Source organism: Malassezia globosa, assembly GCF_000181695.2.
Source record: "Malassezia globosa CBS 7966 chromosome Unknown mgl_sf_2.1, whole genome shotgun sequence".
Lineage (NCBI taxonomy): Eukaryota > Fungi > Basidiomycota > Malasseziomycetes > Malasseziales > Malasseziaceae > Malassezia > Malassezia globosa.
In genome coordinates this window covers 619654-633094 of record NW_001849872.1, presented here as the reverse complement: position 1 = coordinate 633094, position 13441 = coordinate 619654, and the positions used below count along the sequence as shown (strand labels likewise).

The window sequence follows — 13441 nt, the reverse complement described above, 5'->3', positions numbered from 1 at the left end:
CTGTGGCAAGAAAAAAAAAGTTACAACAACACGAGTGCGATCGGACAGCCTCAACACCTCGTGCAGAGAGAATTGAGTCGAAGGATGAGTGGATAGATAAATGTGGAGAACCTACTCGCCGCCTTCCACGAAAGCACGGTTGGTTGGTGTGAATGCCAGTACCGAATGAGCCTCCCCTCCCCTATCCGCTCGCCACACACACACACACACGCTGTTCCATTCAGACGAATGAATGACTAACCAACATATCCAGACCATAAGAAAGCGAGTACATAGATCTTTGATTTGTTTCGTACCTGACACTGAACTTATTCCGACCAAGGATCTGCATCACACAGCTCATCACTCGTATAGTTTGACACAACATCAACACTCGAATCGTGCGCCACCGCACCTACCTACTACGCGTGCTCAAAACGGTAACTCTTCTGATGAGAAGGCACGTGCTTCGTTGGGACGACCAGGCTGGAATACACAGGGTCATCTTCGATCAACACAAAGTGCTTCAGCTGATGCTGCGTTCCATCCATCTCGCGCTTTTTCCGCAAAGCACGCTGCTCATTTTCGATACGTGATTTGTCTTTGGAAGCGAGGTCGTAGTTACCCGTCCGAATGCCGTGAGATACATGTTGCCATAGACGACGACTCTCATACTCACCCATTTGGTCGAGGGGCTTGACATGCACTTCGTCACGCTTCTGAGCATCTGCGTCCCAAAACACAGAGCCGACCGGAAGCACAGTACCCTCCGTGACTGTACTCTTGCCGGACCAAATGCCTTGTGCTTGCAAGATCGGCTTCGACGACGACGGCGCCGACACCGTCGCCTGGAACGAATGCGCCTTGCCTGAGAAGTAACCACGACCTGAGTAGTGGATCTTTGCATGCATGCCCGTCGAAGAATAGATATAAGATGAGTCCGTCAGCTCAATGTATGGCGAGCCGAACCAGAGGCCATCAATCGACAACGTTGGCAGCGTGATCACATACGTCTCACGGCCTTCCGGTCGATCCAGGAACATTTTCGCATGACCAACCTGAACGACAGAGATCGAGCGTCCATTGAACGAGGTCTTTTGTCCACTGTGGCCTTCGACCGAAACACCAGCCTTGGCATTCTCCAGATAGTACGCCGTAATCGGTGGGTGGTGAGACACTTGCTCCGACACGAGCGTCGTCTCACCCTGATTATCCGTGTCTGGCCAGTTTCCGTAGAAAACTTCACCCAAAACAGGATTCAGTGGTTTTTTTTCAGATCCCATACTCGTGTTTCGCGACGTATACTGACCCTTGAGCGTACCGATGAACCATCGCAATACAGCCACCATTCGCTCTTCAGGCGTCGCGCCTTTTTGCACAGCCATAAATGTCTCTGGGTGCTCGCCCCAGCTGTGATATGTCAGCTCCCTTGTTCATGCTCGGGCCAAAAAGATAAACTCTCTTGTACGTACTAGGAAGGGTACTCAGTCAGCGACACGGGCGAAAGAATGAACGACGGTGCGGTCATTTTGCTCAGGTCACCAGACATACTGGCGATGGTCTTGAGAAAGTGCATCCATCCTCCGCGATGTTCAGCGGGGAGCGCGTCACCTTGTTCCGTTTGGGTCATTGCTAGATCGTCAGCACACGCTGTGAAGTCAAAGACCACGCGATCGACTATTGGGACAATCCTCCTTTCCCCTCTCGAATTGCGAAGCCCTCGGGCGTGTTAGGCGACTCCGTGGTTATGCCTACATTAGTCGTGATGATGTAACATTGTGGAGAGACATCAGTCGGGGCTACTAAGTCATGGCTCTCCCTCACTCCTGAGCCGCCGCATTTTGGCGCACACACACAGTTGCCAAGCGCACCATCCACTCGCTTATTTCCCATAACAGTGGGAAAAATTGTCCGTGTGGGTGGTGGCGGTGGTGGACATTTTTGCTCGAGGCTTGGCCCACAAGTGTTCGGTTTTTTTTTGATTTTTAGTTTGTTTGGCTGCCGCCTTGTGCATCGCTTACAGAAAGGTTGCACGTCGACGTTCGTCGCAAAGAATGGTGCGGTCGTATGAACGTCACGAAGCAACCGCCGCGTTTGGTCTCATTGGGTCCAATGCAGCGAATGCAATCTTAGATGCAGATGGGAAAACTGCATATTTGCCGGCACTTGAAGACGTGCTCGTGTGGGACGTGAAGCGTGGTGAGCAGGTACGTATGGTGCAGTAACGAATCGATTCACGTAACATGGAAGCGCGCCATGTGGCACCAGACAGGTCTTCGCCTCGCAGTGACAGCCATTGCTCGTGCACCTTACCCACAGGCTACCCGTTTCGCTGTTGGGTACGCAGACGGATCTATCCGACTTTGGGATTCGCAGACATCGTCCGTGCTACTTACGTTCCATGGACACCAGCGAGCAATCACGACACTTGCTTTCGACGGCATGGGCATGATGCTTGCCAGTGGAAGTCAAGACACTAGTGTGATTGTGTGGGATACAGTCGCTGAGTCTGGTTTGTACCGCCTGAGAAGTCATCACGACGCCATAACAGGCGTTGCATTTATCGCACGTCCTTCCACCGATGATGCCGCTCTCCAAGTTGCAGGCGAGGCATCGGCGTCAACCTCGTCAACCTCGCCCGTCTTTTACCTGGCGTCTACTGCCAAAGATGGCCTTCTCAAGCTCTGGGACCTGCAGCTTCAGCATTGCGTTGAAACAGTCGTGTCTGGCGACGAGCGAGCTTTGGAGCTTGGCCGTGTATGCTCAGGATCATGCTCAAGACACACTTGTTGCTACTGGCGGCTCAAATGGCCATGTGCGGCTATGGTGCATGCCTCACAGCGTTTCGCAACGAGGACTTCAAGCTGCTGAGCAAGGCAGTGGCTCAGCACATTTCTTCAATGCGCATGGCACACTCGATGTACCTTCAAGCCATCGCATATCACAGCTTGCTGTGTATGGCTCATACCTGGCCGCTGCTAGCGGCGACCGTGCTGTGCATGTCTACCGCATTCGCACACCCGAAGAAGCGCACAAGAAGCAGCAGCGTCGAATCAAACGCGCTCGTGAAAAGGGCGACGAAGGTGCTGCAGTGGATACTATACCCATGACTTGGCTCACGCGCCTGGATGCATACGTTATTGTCCGGCCTACGATCGGACGCATACGCAGCTTTGCCTTTCCCAGTGGACATGCATCTTCCAATCATTTACATCATACCCCGTCTCAGCATGAGTCCATGACTTCTTCCGATGCGTCTGTACCATTACTCTGTTCCCTCACGACCAACTCAGCAGAAATCCACTCGATCCCTCCTCCTCCGCGCACTCGAGCTGAGAAGCAGAGCGGTGCGATCGAACCGAGCGTTTCACATGCATTGGAACTGCCTGGCCATCGAAGCGATATTCGTGCAGTCGCTCTCTCTAGTGACGATACACTGCTGGCGTCCGTATGTGGTAGTGGCCAGCTCAAGATCTGGAATGTACGAACGTATCGATGTATCCGGACACTTGCTGTTTCGGCTTTCGCATTGTGTGTCACATGGCTACCTGGCGACCGCTACGTAGTGGTTGGCTGCAAGGACGGTTCCTTGCACACGTTTGATGTGCCTGCCGGCGTAGCCATCGAGTCGCTGGAGGCTCATACAGGCCCCATTTGGAGTTGTGTGGTTCATCCGCAAGGCCTCAGTGCTGTCACTGGTAGCGCCGACAAGCAGGTCAAGTTCTGGGAGTTTGAAATGGTCGCCAGTGACGAACATACGCCTCCACAGCTTTCCCTCGTGCATGTACGAACGTTGCAGCTTACAGACGATGTGCTGAGTGTCAAGTATTCGCCGGACGGGCGTCTCCTTGCTGTGTCTTTGCTCGACAATACCGTTAAGATTTTTTACGCCGATACACTCAAATTCTTCCTATCCCTGTACGGGCACAAGCTGCCTGTCCTATCACTCGACATTTCAGACGACTCGAAGCTCTGTGTTACGTGCAGTGCCGATAAAAATGCCAAGATTTGGGGTCTCGACTTCGGCGATTGCCATCGAAGTCTCTTTGCACACGACGACTCTATCATGAATGTCGCTTTCGAGCACGGCATGCAAGGCGGCGGCCTGATGGGGGGTAGAGAAGGTGCGTCGCACCGTTTCTGGACAGTTGGCAAGGATGCCAAAGTCAAGTACTGGGATGGTGATCGATTCGTCGGCATCCAGGTGATGGAAGGCCACCATGGCGAAGTGTGGGCTCTTGCCACAGGACACCGTGGCCGACTTGTCGTTACGGCCGGTGCCGACCGCAGCATTCGCGTGTGGGAAAAGACAGACGAGCCGCTCTTTCTCGAAGAAGAGCGTGAGAAGGAGCTCGAACAGATGTATGAAAGTGCTGCGCCCTCACAGGATGAGCCCGCGACGGGACCCGCTGCCGAAGCAGAGGCTACAGGTGTCTCGAAAACAACGACTGAATCTCTCATGGCGGGCGAACGACTGCTTGAGGCGCTCGAGACAGCCGACGCAGACCTTGCACAGCGTGCTCAGGCCGAGCGTCAGGGCGCCAGCGCCGACTCTGTGCCTTTGCATCCCTTAATTCAAGCTGTTTTCCACGACATGGACACACCCGACACTCATAAATATGTGTTGCGTGTGGTGGAAAAGATTCCGCCGACGCATCTCGAAGATGCATTGCTTGTCTTGCCATTTGACCGCGTCGTGAGCTTGTTCCGCTACATTGACGTATGGGTAACGCGTGAGTGGAATGTATCGCTGGGCGCTCGCATTCTGTTTTTCTTGATGCGCACACACCATTCACAGATTGTGTCGAACAGAGTGATGCGCACCACATTGCTCCGCCTCCGCACACATGTAAAAGATGTGCTTGTGAAGCAAAAGGCGCTCGTGGGCTTCAATCTCGCTGCTTTGCGTTTCTTGCAACAGCAGTTTACGATGCGTCGTACCACTGAGCTGTTTGAGCGTCCCGAGATTCAACTGCACGAACTCGACGAAGCCGCTGTGCGTGACAAGCTGCAGGAGCATGCGAAACGAAAACGCAAGCTCGTGGTTCGATAGCTACTTGCGTGCAGAGGCTAGATAAGCAAATAGACTAGACAGGCTTATACACAGAAATTGTCGGTTGCGTATGTTCGGCAGGGATGTGTGGTATCAGAGAATAGTTGCAATGTCCTGTCCGAGTAGAACAAGCAGCGATATGTCATGCTGAGCTCACGAGCTAAAGCGAAAAGACGGACAGGACAGGGTAGAAAGATCGTCGTGAGCATTAGTAATACACAAGGCGTTTGTTTGCTAGCCCACAGTTGGAGGTGGACGAGGCCCTGATTCTACTTGTCCAAAGGAAGCGACGAGACGCGAGATTGAAATGTTGCCATTCGAAATGGCCCACACGTCAGTACCGGGTTCTGGCTCTGGTGGGCACATTGCTAAGGCCAGATTCGGGCGGAATTCCAAGAACGCACAGGCCGGATCATCGTCGTCGTCCTTGAGTTTTGGTTCTACGCCTAGAGGCTCAACACGCGGCAAAACATCTGGGTCGGATGGTTGTGGATATAACTGAACGTGCCGACTCGGCCAAATGCGTGTCCAATAGACTTGTGGGCGTTTCAGTGTCTCTGCAATCGGCACATTCATAGAATATGACTGCACATGAATGTCAGAGTCCCATGCATCTAGAAGCTGTTGGCATATGTCCACGGAATATTTGCAGGCTAAATGTGACATAGCAGCGAATGCGTCTGGTGAAAGAGGAGGTGCAGGCAAAGATACAACGGAGCTTTTCGTTTTCGTTGAAAGAGTAGAAGCGAGACTTTGTTTCTCCAAGGTGGGAGGATCCTTCATAAAGTGGCAGAAGCTCAACGCAATGGATCGTATATTGCACAAAGATCCAGCCAATGCAGCACCCAATGTACCTGAAGAGACAGAAAAGGCAGTGCCGGTATTACGACCAAAGTTGGGCCCCGACAAGACGACATCAATAGGATCAGCATTCTCGGCACCAAACAGTGCATCTCCAGTAAATAACCCAATATTTGTACACGTCGACGGCACTCCATCCACAAGAACCCACTCACCAACTTCACCGCGCTCTGTGTTCACGGGCCTCCGTACATGGCTCCAACATTCGCGGGTGCCCGGGTGATCACCATGAAAATTGTCTCTGAGCGGATAATAGCTGGAAGGCACGTTAGCGCAGCTCAGAAAACCATCGCATACTCACTACCAGTAGCGAAGATGAGACGACGACACACTGTAGTTTGTGCCACTCCTTTAGACACGGTTAGTGAGCACAATCTGCGTACCAAGATTTTTCTTTATGTTAGCGAGATATCTGGTTACGTACGTGAACTAGGGAGCACAACACGGACGCGCCACCCCTTTGCTATGAGCTGCTGATACAAGCCAAGCACGTATGGGGAAGATTTCGATGGCGGTCCATCATCATTGACAAGCAAAGCATATGGCATATTGCAACGGAAGTGACACAACACCTGATCAACGTTGACCACAAAATCGTAGCTTCTCTCGTTCCCCACCTCTCTGGGTCCTCGAGCGTCCTGTGCGAGGGCCCGGTCAGTTTCTTGTCAAAATGCCCCTCCCCCCAGATGCACACGAGCCATAAGCACGTGCCTTCGTCTCGCTGCCATCGGGCGTTGTTAACTGAACGCCCGGCCGAACACTACCCAACCGAGATTAAGGATCAGCATAAGAATCGTGTCACGACTCATGCTCCTGAGACCGACAGACGTACGTTCTAGTTAGCTCAGAATACGCCGTTCAAACTGATTGTAACATAATGTGAGCATTAATTTATAAAGAGACAAACTCTGTAGCATGAAATTTAGAATTTGTGTGAGATCCCGACGCCCCACCCCATAGCGTTGCGTCGCAGGCAACGACAAATGCTCGCATCAACCATAAATGCATTTTTTTTCGCAAATGGTGCCACAAGGCACTATCAGTCAGCAATTAACAGCATCACCGAACCATAGCCCCTTATGTTCACCACATAACCAATCGATTCCCAGAAATTCACGCACAAACAACTCAAACATACGAATACTTCAAATATAGCCAACTTTGCGTAGCGCAAATCAAATTGGTCATTTCGGGTACGGACGCAATATATCTAGGCCTCGAATAAGGCGGAGTACATACAGCGGCGGATCCAGCAAGTCAAGCAAAGCCTACATGTAATGAGAAACTCGACGCTGTCTTGCTTCGCATAATCTGTGTGCATCCGGAGCACAGGTAAAACGACCACTTTTGGATATCCCAAATCAAAGCGATATAAACACCAGTAAAATGCTTAGGTGTGCTTCGACTTGGCCGAACGGAGACGACGAACGTAGAATTCGAGCTCCGAACCCTCAAGAATGTAACCGTCAGCACGGCCCGACTGACCAGGGCGGCTTGCAATCACAGCGTACAAGCGACCAGCCGCGAACTGTTGCTCAACAAGTGGGTCGAGCTTGCCGTCCTTGCGGCGCTCCGCGAGCTTGCGTTCCACATGGTTGCTCCTCTTGACCTCTTCCATAGGGGCGGCGCCCGGCACACGGCGCTTCGTCACAGGCTGACCATAGTGCTTCTCATACGCCATGCGGAATGGAGTAGCATCAATCTGAATAACGGCACCCTTCACAAGCGTGTTAGTACGAACAAGCTCGTTGTTCGAGGCATTGTACACAACACCCAGGATACGGGTCTTCGCCGTAATGTGTTCTGAGCCCCAAGCAAAGTTGCCGCTGTCAAGGCGCATAGCACGCGGCTTAATGTTACCGCCGCGCACGCGCACATCGTGAATACGCTTGGGTCCAAGACGGGTGTTAGCCGCCTGACGACCAAGCTCAAAGGCCCTCTTCTTGCGGTAGTAGGCGTGGCGAGCACCAGTGGCTGACCGCTTGTGACGCGAGTCCCGTGTAATACCCATGTTGAGCCTGTCTCTATGTCAGCATGCAAGCTCATAACTTAGCAAAGGACGCTCTCTTGCATGGGTCGTACAGTCGTGAAAGTATCGCACGCTCCCTCAACAACGATGCCATGCTCAACGTCCTTCTCTCATACTCACCTTGACGACGAGTGTTCGTTGGTGAAGACTTGGGCTTCATCGGAAGACTCGCCTCTCCTTGCCCACGCCCAATGTCTGTTCACGTGATCGTTGTAGTTAATCACGTGAACATTTGACCCATGGTTTCGATCAAGCGATTCAAATGCCAGGGCTCGAGCATGCCTGTAGTAAGAGACGCCTACCGTGGTTACCCAAGGCAATGTTCGTAGCGTTTTATACATTGCAATATGGCGAAGAAAGTTTTGCAAAATGATCGTTACTCATGACCCTGACGAATTATAACATTTGCCTACACATGATATGAAAACTTCGACATAATAAGATTACATACAACAAAGACGAAAGTTCTACATACACGGTAAAAATTGGTCGTTGACAGACGGGAACAATTCATGTAATGAGATATTAGAAGCCTCCGAACCAACAGGTAGATCCACATCCAAATATCCACAGGGTGAGAGGTGAGACAGCTGATGCTGTTGATTGCTAGAGCTGCACACTGATGACAGTATGGGTGCAACAGGCTCGGTCACGTTCGCTTTGTCCGTTGGAGTTACACCAGAAGCATGAAAAGATGCCTCGTCATCCATAGATTGCCAGCTTGAATCAGATGAAGGTGTGAAAGGAGAGATAAGAAGACTTAGGTCTGAGGATGGCAGACCAATTATGCTGTCATCGCTGGAACGCTCACATACTTTCGAAGAACCATCTTCAGTCTGCCCTGCGGGATCTTGAGTCGAAGTCGAAGAGTGGAAGATCGGAACTGTGTTTGATATCGAGGTGAATGGGTGCATCGACTCGTCAAAATGTTGAGCGTCGAGGGAAACATCCGGCATGGTGCTGGGGAACAGGTTGTCGAAAGAGAGTTCTTCGAGCAAGATGGATGCGTCTGTGTCTGATGTGTGCTCCGAAGCAACGCTGCTGCCGTTGGCTGCTGCACAGGCCGACGACACGGAGTGGTCCTGGTCACCATGGCATACAAGTCGTTCTGATTCAATAGCACCCGCTGCAGGGCCATACCATTCTTAGGAGAATAGTTGGTTGTCTCCACTGCCGGAAGACAAGTGCGTCCAGACGAGTTGCTGTCGATGGGACTCGATGGACCAGCCATGGTCAGCGCAGCGGCCGGCGCTGCAGTTGCTAGCACAACATCAGAAATAGACGAGTTCACCTCGCAATCTTCACCCTCTTTCTTCATACACTGAGACTCAGCACCACATGCAGATGCCACCAACGAGCCAGCATTAGTGGCGTGTAGATGCGGCTTGATCCAAACCTCAAAGACGGACTCGAACTGACGTAGCTTTCCACTCAACTCTTCGACTTTCAGTTCAAGCTTTGCACACTTCTCAATAGCCTCTTTCTCCCGCTGAGAAGTCTCCTGCTTCTCGGCGCGAAGAACTGCGAGGTCATGTTCCAACTGATCAACATATGCCTTTTTCTTTTCCCGAGAGACCTGGGCAGACTTGCGATTTCGCTGTTGTCGTGCCAGGCGCCGAGCAAGTTTTTCTTCTTCTGATGAGCGACGCCCCTTGCAATGTGGCAGTGACGACGCATCTGAATCGGCTGGCCGCTTCCGCGAGCAAGACGGAGTCGGTGGAGCCGGAGAAGTTGAAACTATGCTAGGACTCAGAGAGGCTGGGCTCTCTGACTCAGCGCATATTGCGAACGTAGGATCAAAATCTATTGTTTGTGATGCGGTCATCGACCGAAATGAACAATTAAAGATCAGATCCCTTGTAGCGCAAGTACGCACCGAGACCCGGATTATTATAAAGTGGTGAGAAGAGTCTGGTACGATGACGTGGAAGCAACTCCGCCACCATGTACACGTGGAGCCACGTGGAAACCAGTTCCCCACACGCAAGGGATGCCTGCGCGTGGAACAACTGCAAGGACGCACAAGACAACTAGGATCTCATCTTACGATGTCTCCGAAGAAGGCTGCAGCTTCGCAAAAGGAACCAAAATCAAAGCTGGTTGTTGCAGAAGATGAGGAACTTACTAGTGCCACAGAGACCGAAGCAGATGAATTCATCGATTCTGAAAGTAAAAGTGCAGCGCCGTCAGAGAGTGAAGTGACGGCTAGCTCTGAAGTCATAGACAATGACAACGAGGACGCTGAATCATACGAGGAGGAGAATGACGGTGAAGATGAAAATGACGATGATGATGATGATGATGATGATGATGATGATGATGACGATGATGATGATGATGACGATGATGATGATGACGATGATGATGATGATGATGATGATGATGATGATGATGATAATAATAATGATCAGTACGATGATGGTAATGATGGTGACGATGAATAATAAATGACAATAACATTGGCCCCATTAATGACAACGACAGTGACAGTGAGGGAGAGAACAAGTATGCAAAGCAAGATAGTCACGGTATGTCTAATTTGAGACGATGCGTGCTAATCACTAATGATTTTTGATAGAGTCTGATGCATCGAGTGCCCACACCACCACGACACAACGACAAGCATCCTCGACGAAATCGACGGAGCAAGCGATTCACGAGGCTCGAAAGAAAGACTCGGACGTGGTAAATGAGCCCGTTGACTATGATACTGCAAAATCGATAATGTCTGATACGAAGCCTGAACCAATCTCGCCGTCAGTGGGTGCTACGTCGATGATTGAGCCTGAGCACATCATTGAGAACCCATTTGCTGAACCAGAAGAGAAAGAAAACTTGGACAAAAAGCTTGCAAATAAAACTCGCAGTCTTCCCATGTCAACGCTGTCAGCATATACTGCAAAACACCGCGCGGCAGCAGAAAAAGCGGATCGAATTAACGATTCAGAATATGACTTGATTCTCGCACGAATGGTCGCACAAAATCGACGGCTCAACCAGGACCCAAAAGCAATCCGTCGAAGTGCTTTGGGGATGGGCAAACTCCGGGAAAGCTTTGAACGTCTGCAGCAGCGCACGCGGGCAAGGAACCAGACAGAAGCTGAAGGAGTCGGCTCCCGAAGCAAAGAATTTGGCCTCTTGCCGGACAACCAAAATGCACCTACTGATGAAACGGAAGTTGACGAGGCAGACAGGATCGATTGGGAATTTTGGGGTGGCTTGATCAAGAGTTCGTATTCACTAGTTTGCTGACGGAATCCAGATTTCAACCATATTCTTGCAACTACACCTATTGAGTTGAGCAAGGCAATTTATTCCGGTGTGCCTCCATCTTTGCGAGGCATGATGTGGCAACTGCTGTGCAGTAGCAAAGACGAGGAGCTCGAGGCGCAGTATGCCCGATACCTATCTTTACCATGTCCGTACGATTCGGCGATTCGTCGAGATCTGAATCGGACCTTTCCGACACAAGACTATTTCAAAGATGCTAAGGGATTGGGACAGGGCAGCTTGTACAATGTCGTGAAGGCGTACTCACTTTATGATCCCGAGTGTGGATACTGCCAAGGCATGCAATTTATTGTGGGACCTTTGTTGCTGAATGTAAGTTCCGGCTAATTGGGCTTTGAGTAACTGACAGCGCAGATGCCAGATGAAGAGGCATTTTGCACGCTTGTGCGATTGATGCAAAACTACGACCTTCGTGGCCACTTTATTCGTACGTGTCTTCGAGCTTCTGACAGACCTTTTCTAATGACAGCCAATATGCCATCGCTGCAGCTTCGATTGTATCAATTTGACAGGCTGCTCGAAGATATGCTGCCTGTGCTACACGCGCACTTCTTGCGCCGAGGGATCAAGAGCACTATGTATGCGAGTCAATGGTTCATGACATTGTTTTCGTACAGATTTCCATTGGATGTTGTGTATCGGATCTTAGATGCTGTGTTTTCGGAAGGCATTGATGCCATCTTCCGCTTTGCCATTGCGCTCTTGCGCAAGAATGAAGACACATTACTAACACTCGACTTTGAACATTGTCTGGACTTTGTGAAACTTTACCTTACAGATGTTTACTGTGGCACGTCAAAGGACTCTGCACTGACGGCACGCCAAATTTCCGAGCTTGTACGCGATGCGTTTCAAATCAAGATTTCACAGTTCACTCTCGATTCGTATGCGAACGAATTTTATGAGCAGGCCAAAGCTGCGAGTGAGCGACAACTCGAATCTGACGCACTTCGGCTCATGAATCGTAACCTACGCCTTCGAGTACAGTCACTAGAAGAGCAGTTGAATCATCTGAGCAACGAGCATGTGGATCTTGTGAAACGCGTCGTGACAGAAAAATTATCACAAGAGGAAATGGCTGAAGAGCTCGTGCGCTACAAAGTTATGTATGCCGAAGCTGTGCTGCAGAATGACAAGACCCGCTATCGTAGCGACAGCTTTTGAAACCAAGCCTTTTTTTTAATTACAAAAAATGGTCAAGGTGACCGCCCTGGGTTCCCACGCCCCTGAGATCTTTGCTTTCATGTACATACAAAATACATTTTTCACCCTATTAGCTAACTGAGTGTCCACTCCAATTCATTGGAGCTCTGGGGTTGTGGGGAATCAACGAATTAGTCAGTTGCCCGCGCCTGAACGCGGTCCAGAAATTATGGGGAACTGCCACGCATTTTGTGAAGATTCGTAGTTGAACCCAGACACGTTTGCAGTGGTCTATCTGTGCTAGATAGTGTCGGCGTGGGATCTGAGCACGAAAGGTCATCAGCATGGACGCAAGTACTGCTCGCCTGATGCATTCAGGATGGGTCTTAAAGAAGAAAAAGAAGAAAATGCAAGGTACTGAGAACACTCTCACAGCGTTGGGCTAATACGACACAGGCTATGCAAAGCGCTGGCTTGTCATTTTCGAAGACGGCACTCTTTCTTATGCGCTGAACCCAGAGAGTGGATCTCGTGGCATTATTGAGGTGCCACACGCTAGTGTGAGTTCAGACATTCGACATGGTACGCATGATCGAGGCTTTTTGCTTGTCTAACGGAAGGCACGATCCACGTCGATAGCGGATCAAATGTGTTTCGTATGTACTAAGAGGAACTCGGAAAGAGAGATAACATGCTAACATCATTCTAGACTTTAAAATGCTCAATGACATTGACTTCCAGGTGTGGCGTTCCGAGCTACGCAAATTTTTGCACCAATGGAGCGGCTCGACTTTGCTGGCACCCCCTCTTACAGTGGTGACAGGAACATTGGGAAGCACGATGGAGCGAGCAGAGGAACTACTGAATTCAAGTATGCGCTCTCTCGAACTCTATAATGCCTCGCACCCCTCCGTGGACATAAAGAATGTGCTAACGGCACTTGCTCAGGTGCAGGAACAGCATCAATATATTCGGCAGCACCTTGCTCGAAGACCACGCAGTGAATATGATCGACGCACCCCTACGCCCTTGAGCCGACCGATTTCTCGTGCTGGCAACTCGCCACTGCCTTTCTGACGAACAAG

The 13441-nt window shown here is 50.7% G+C and overlaps 9 protein-coding genes across 9 annotated transcripts; 5 read left to right on the top strand and 4 right to left on the bottom strand.

Moving 5' to 3' along the window:
• Positions 1-401: 401 nt before the first annotated feature.
• MGL_1120 (uncharacterized protein) lies at positions 402-1364 on the bottom strand (the record flags this gene model as incomplete). The annotated part of the gene is made up of 1 exon (XM_001731800.1): positions 402-1364. The coding sequence occupies one exon, from the start codon at positions 1362-1364 to the stop codon at positions 402-404; it is 963 nt and encodes a 320-aa protein (XP_001731852.1).
• A 669-nt stretch (positions 1365-2033) lies between these two features.
• On the top strand, positions 2034-2204 carry MGL_1119 (uncharacterized protein; the record flags this gene model as incomplete). The annotated part of the gene is made up of 1 exon (XM_001731799.1): positions 2034-2204. The coding sequence occupies one exon, from the start codon at positions 2034-2036 to the stop codon at positions 2202-2204; it is 171 nt and encodes a 56-aa protein (XP_001731851.1).
• Positions 2205-2647: 443 nt separating this feature from the next.
• Positions 2648-5032, top strand: MGL_1118 (uncharacterized protein; the record flags this gene model as incomplete). Its single annotated transcript, XM_001731798.1, has 1 exon — positions 2648-5032. The coding sequence occupies one exon, from the start codon at positions 2648-2650 to the stop codon at positions 5030-5032; it is 2385 nt and encodes a 794-aa protein (XP_001731850.1).
• A 1222-nt stretch (positions 5033-6254) lies between these two features.
• Positions 6255-6441, bottom strand: MGL_1117 (uncharacterized protein; the record flags this gene model as incomplete). Its single annotated transcript, XM_001731797.1, has 2 exons — positions 6255-6286; positions 6318-6441. The coding sequence occupies 2 exons, from the start codon at positions 6439-6441 to the stop codon at positions 6255-6257; spliced, it is 156 nt and encodes a 51-aa protein (XP_001731849.1).
• Positions 6442-7283: 842 nt separating this feature from the next.
• On the bottom strand, positions 7284-7904 carry MGL_1116 (uncharacterized protein; the record flags this gene model as incomplete). The annotated part of the gene is made up of 1 exon (XM_001731796.1): positions 7284-7904. The coding sequence occupies one exon, from the start codon at positions 7902-7904 to the stop codon at positions 7284-7286; it is 621 nt and encodes a 206-aa protein (XP_001731848.1).
• Positions 7905-8389: 485 nt separating this feature from the next.
• MGL_1115 (uncharacterized protein) lies at positions 8390-9747 on the bottom strand (the record flags this gene model as incomplete). Its single annotated transcript, XM_001731795.1, has 2 exons — positions 8390-9004; positions 9094-9747. The coding sequence occupies 2 exons, from the start codon at positions 9745-9747 to the stop codon at positions 8390-8392; spliced, it is 1269 nt and encodes a 422-aa protein (XP_001731847.1).
• A 223-nt stretch (positions 9748-9970) lies between these two features.
• Positions 9971-10366, top strand: MGL_1114 (uncharacterized protein; the record flags this gene model as incomplete). The annotated part of the gene is made up of 1 exon (XM_001731794.1): positions 9971-10366. The coding sequence occupies one exon, from the start codon at positions 9971-9973 to the stop codon at positions 10364-10366; it is 396 nt and encodes a 131-aa protein (XP_001731846.1).
• Positions 10367-11687: 1321 nt separating this feature from the next.
• MGL_1113 (uncharacterized protein) lies at positions 11688-12377 on the top strand (the record flags this gene model as incomplete). The annotated part of the gene is made up of 1 exon (XM_001731793.1): positions 11688-12377. The coding sequence occupies one exon, from the start codon at positions 11688-11690 to the stop codon at positions 12375-12377; it is 690 nt and encodes a 229-aa protein (XP_001731845.1).
• A 323-nt stretch (positions 12378-12700) lies between these two features.
• Positions 12701-13433, top strand: MGL_1112 (uncharacterized protein; the record flags this gene model as incomplete). The annotated part of the gene is made up of 4 exons (XM_001731792.1): positions 12701-12770; positions 12813-12938; positions 12977-13012; positions 13066-13433. 4 exons carry the CDS (start codon positions 12701-12703, stop codon positions 13431-13433), a joined length of 600 nt encoding a protein of 199 aa, XP_001731844.1.
• Positions 13434-13441: the final 8 nt, after the last annotated feature.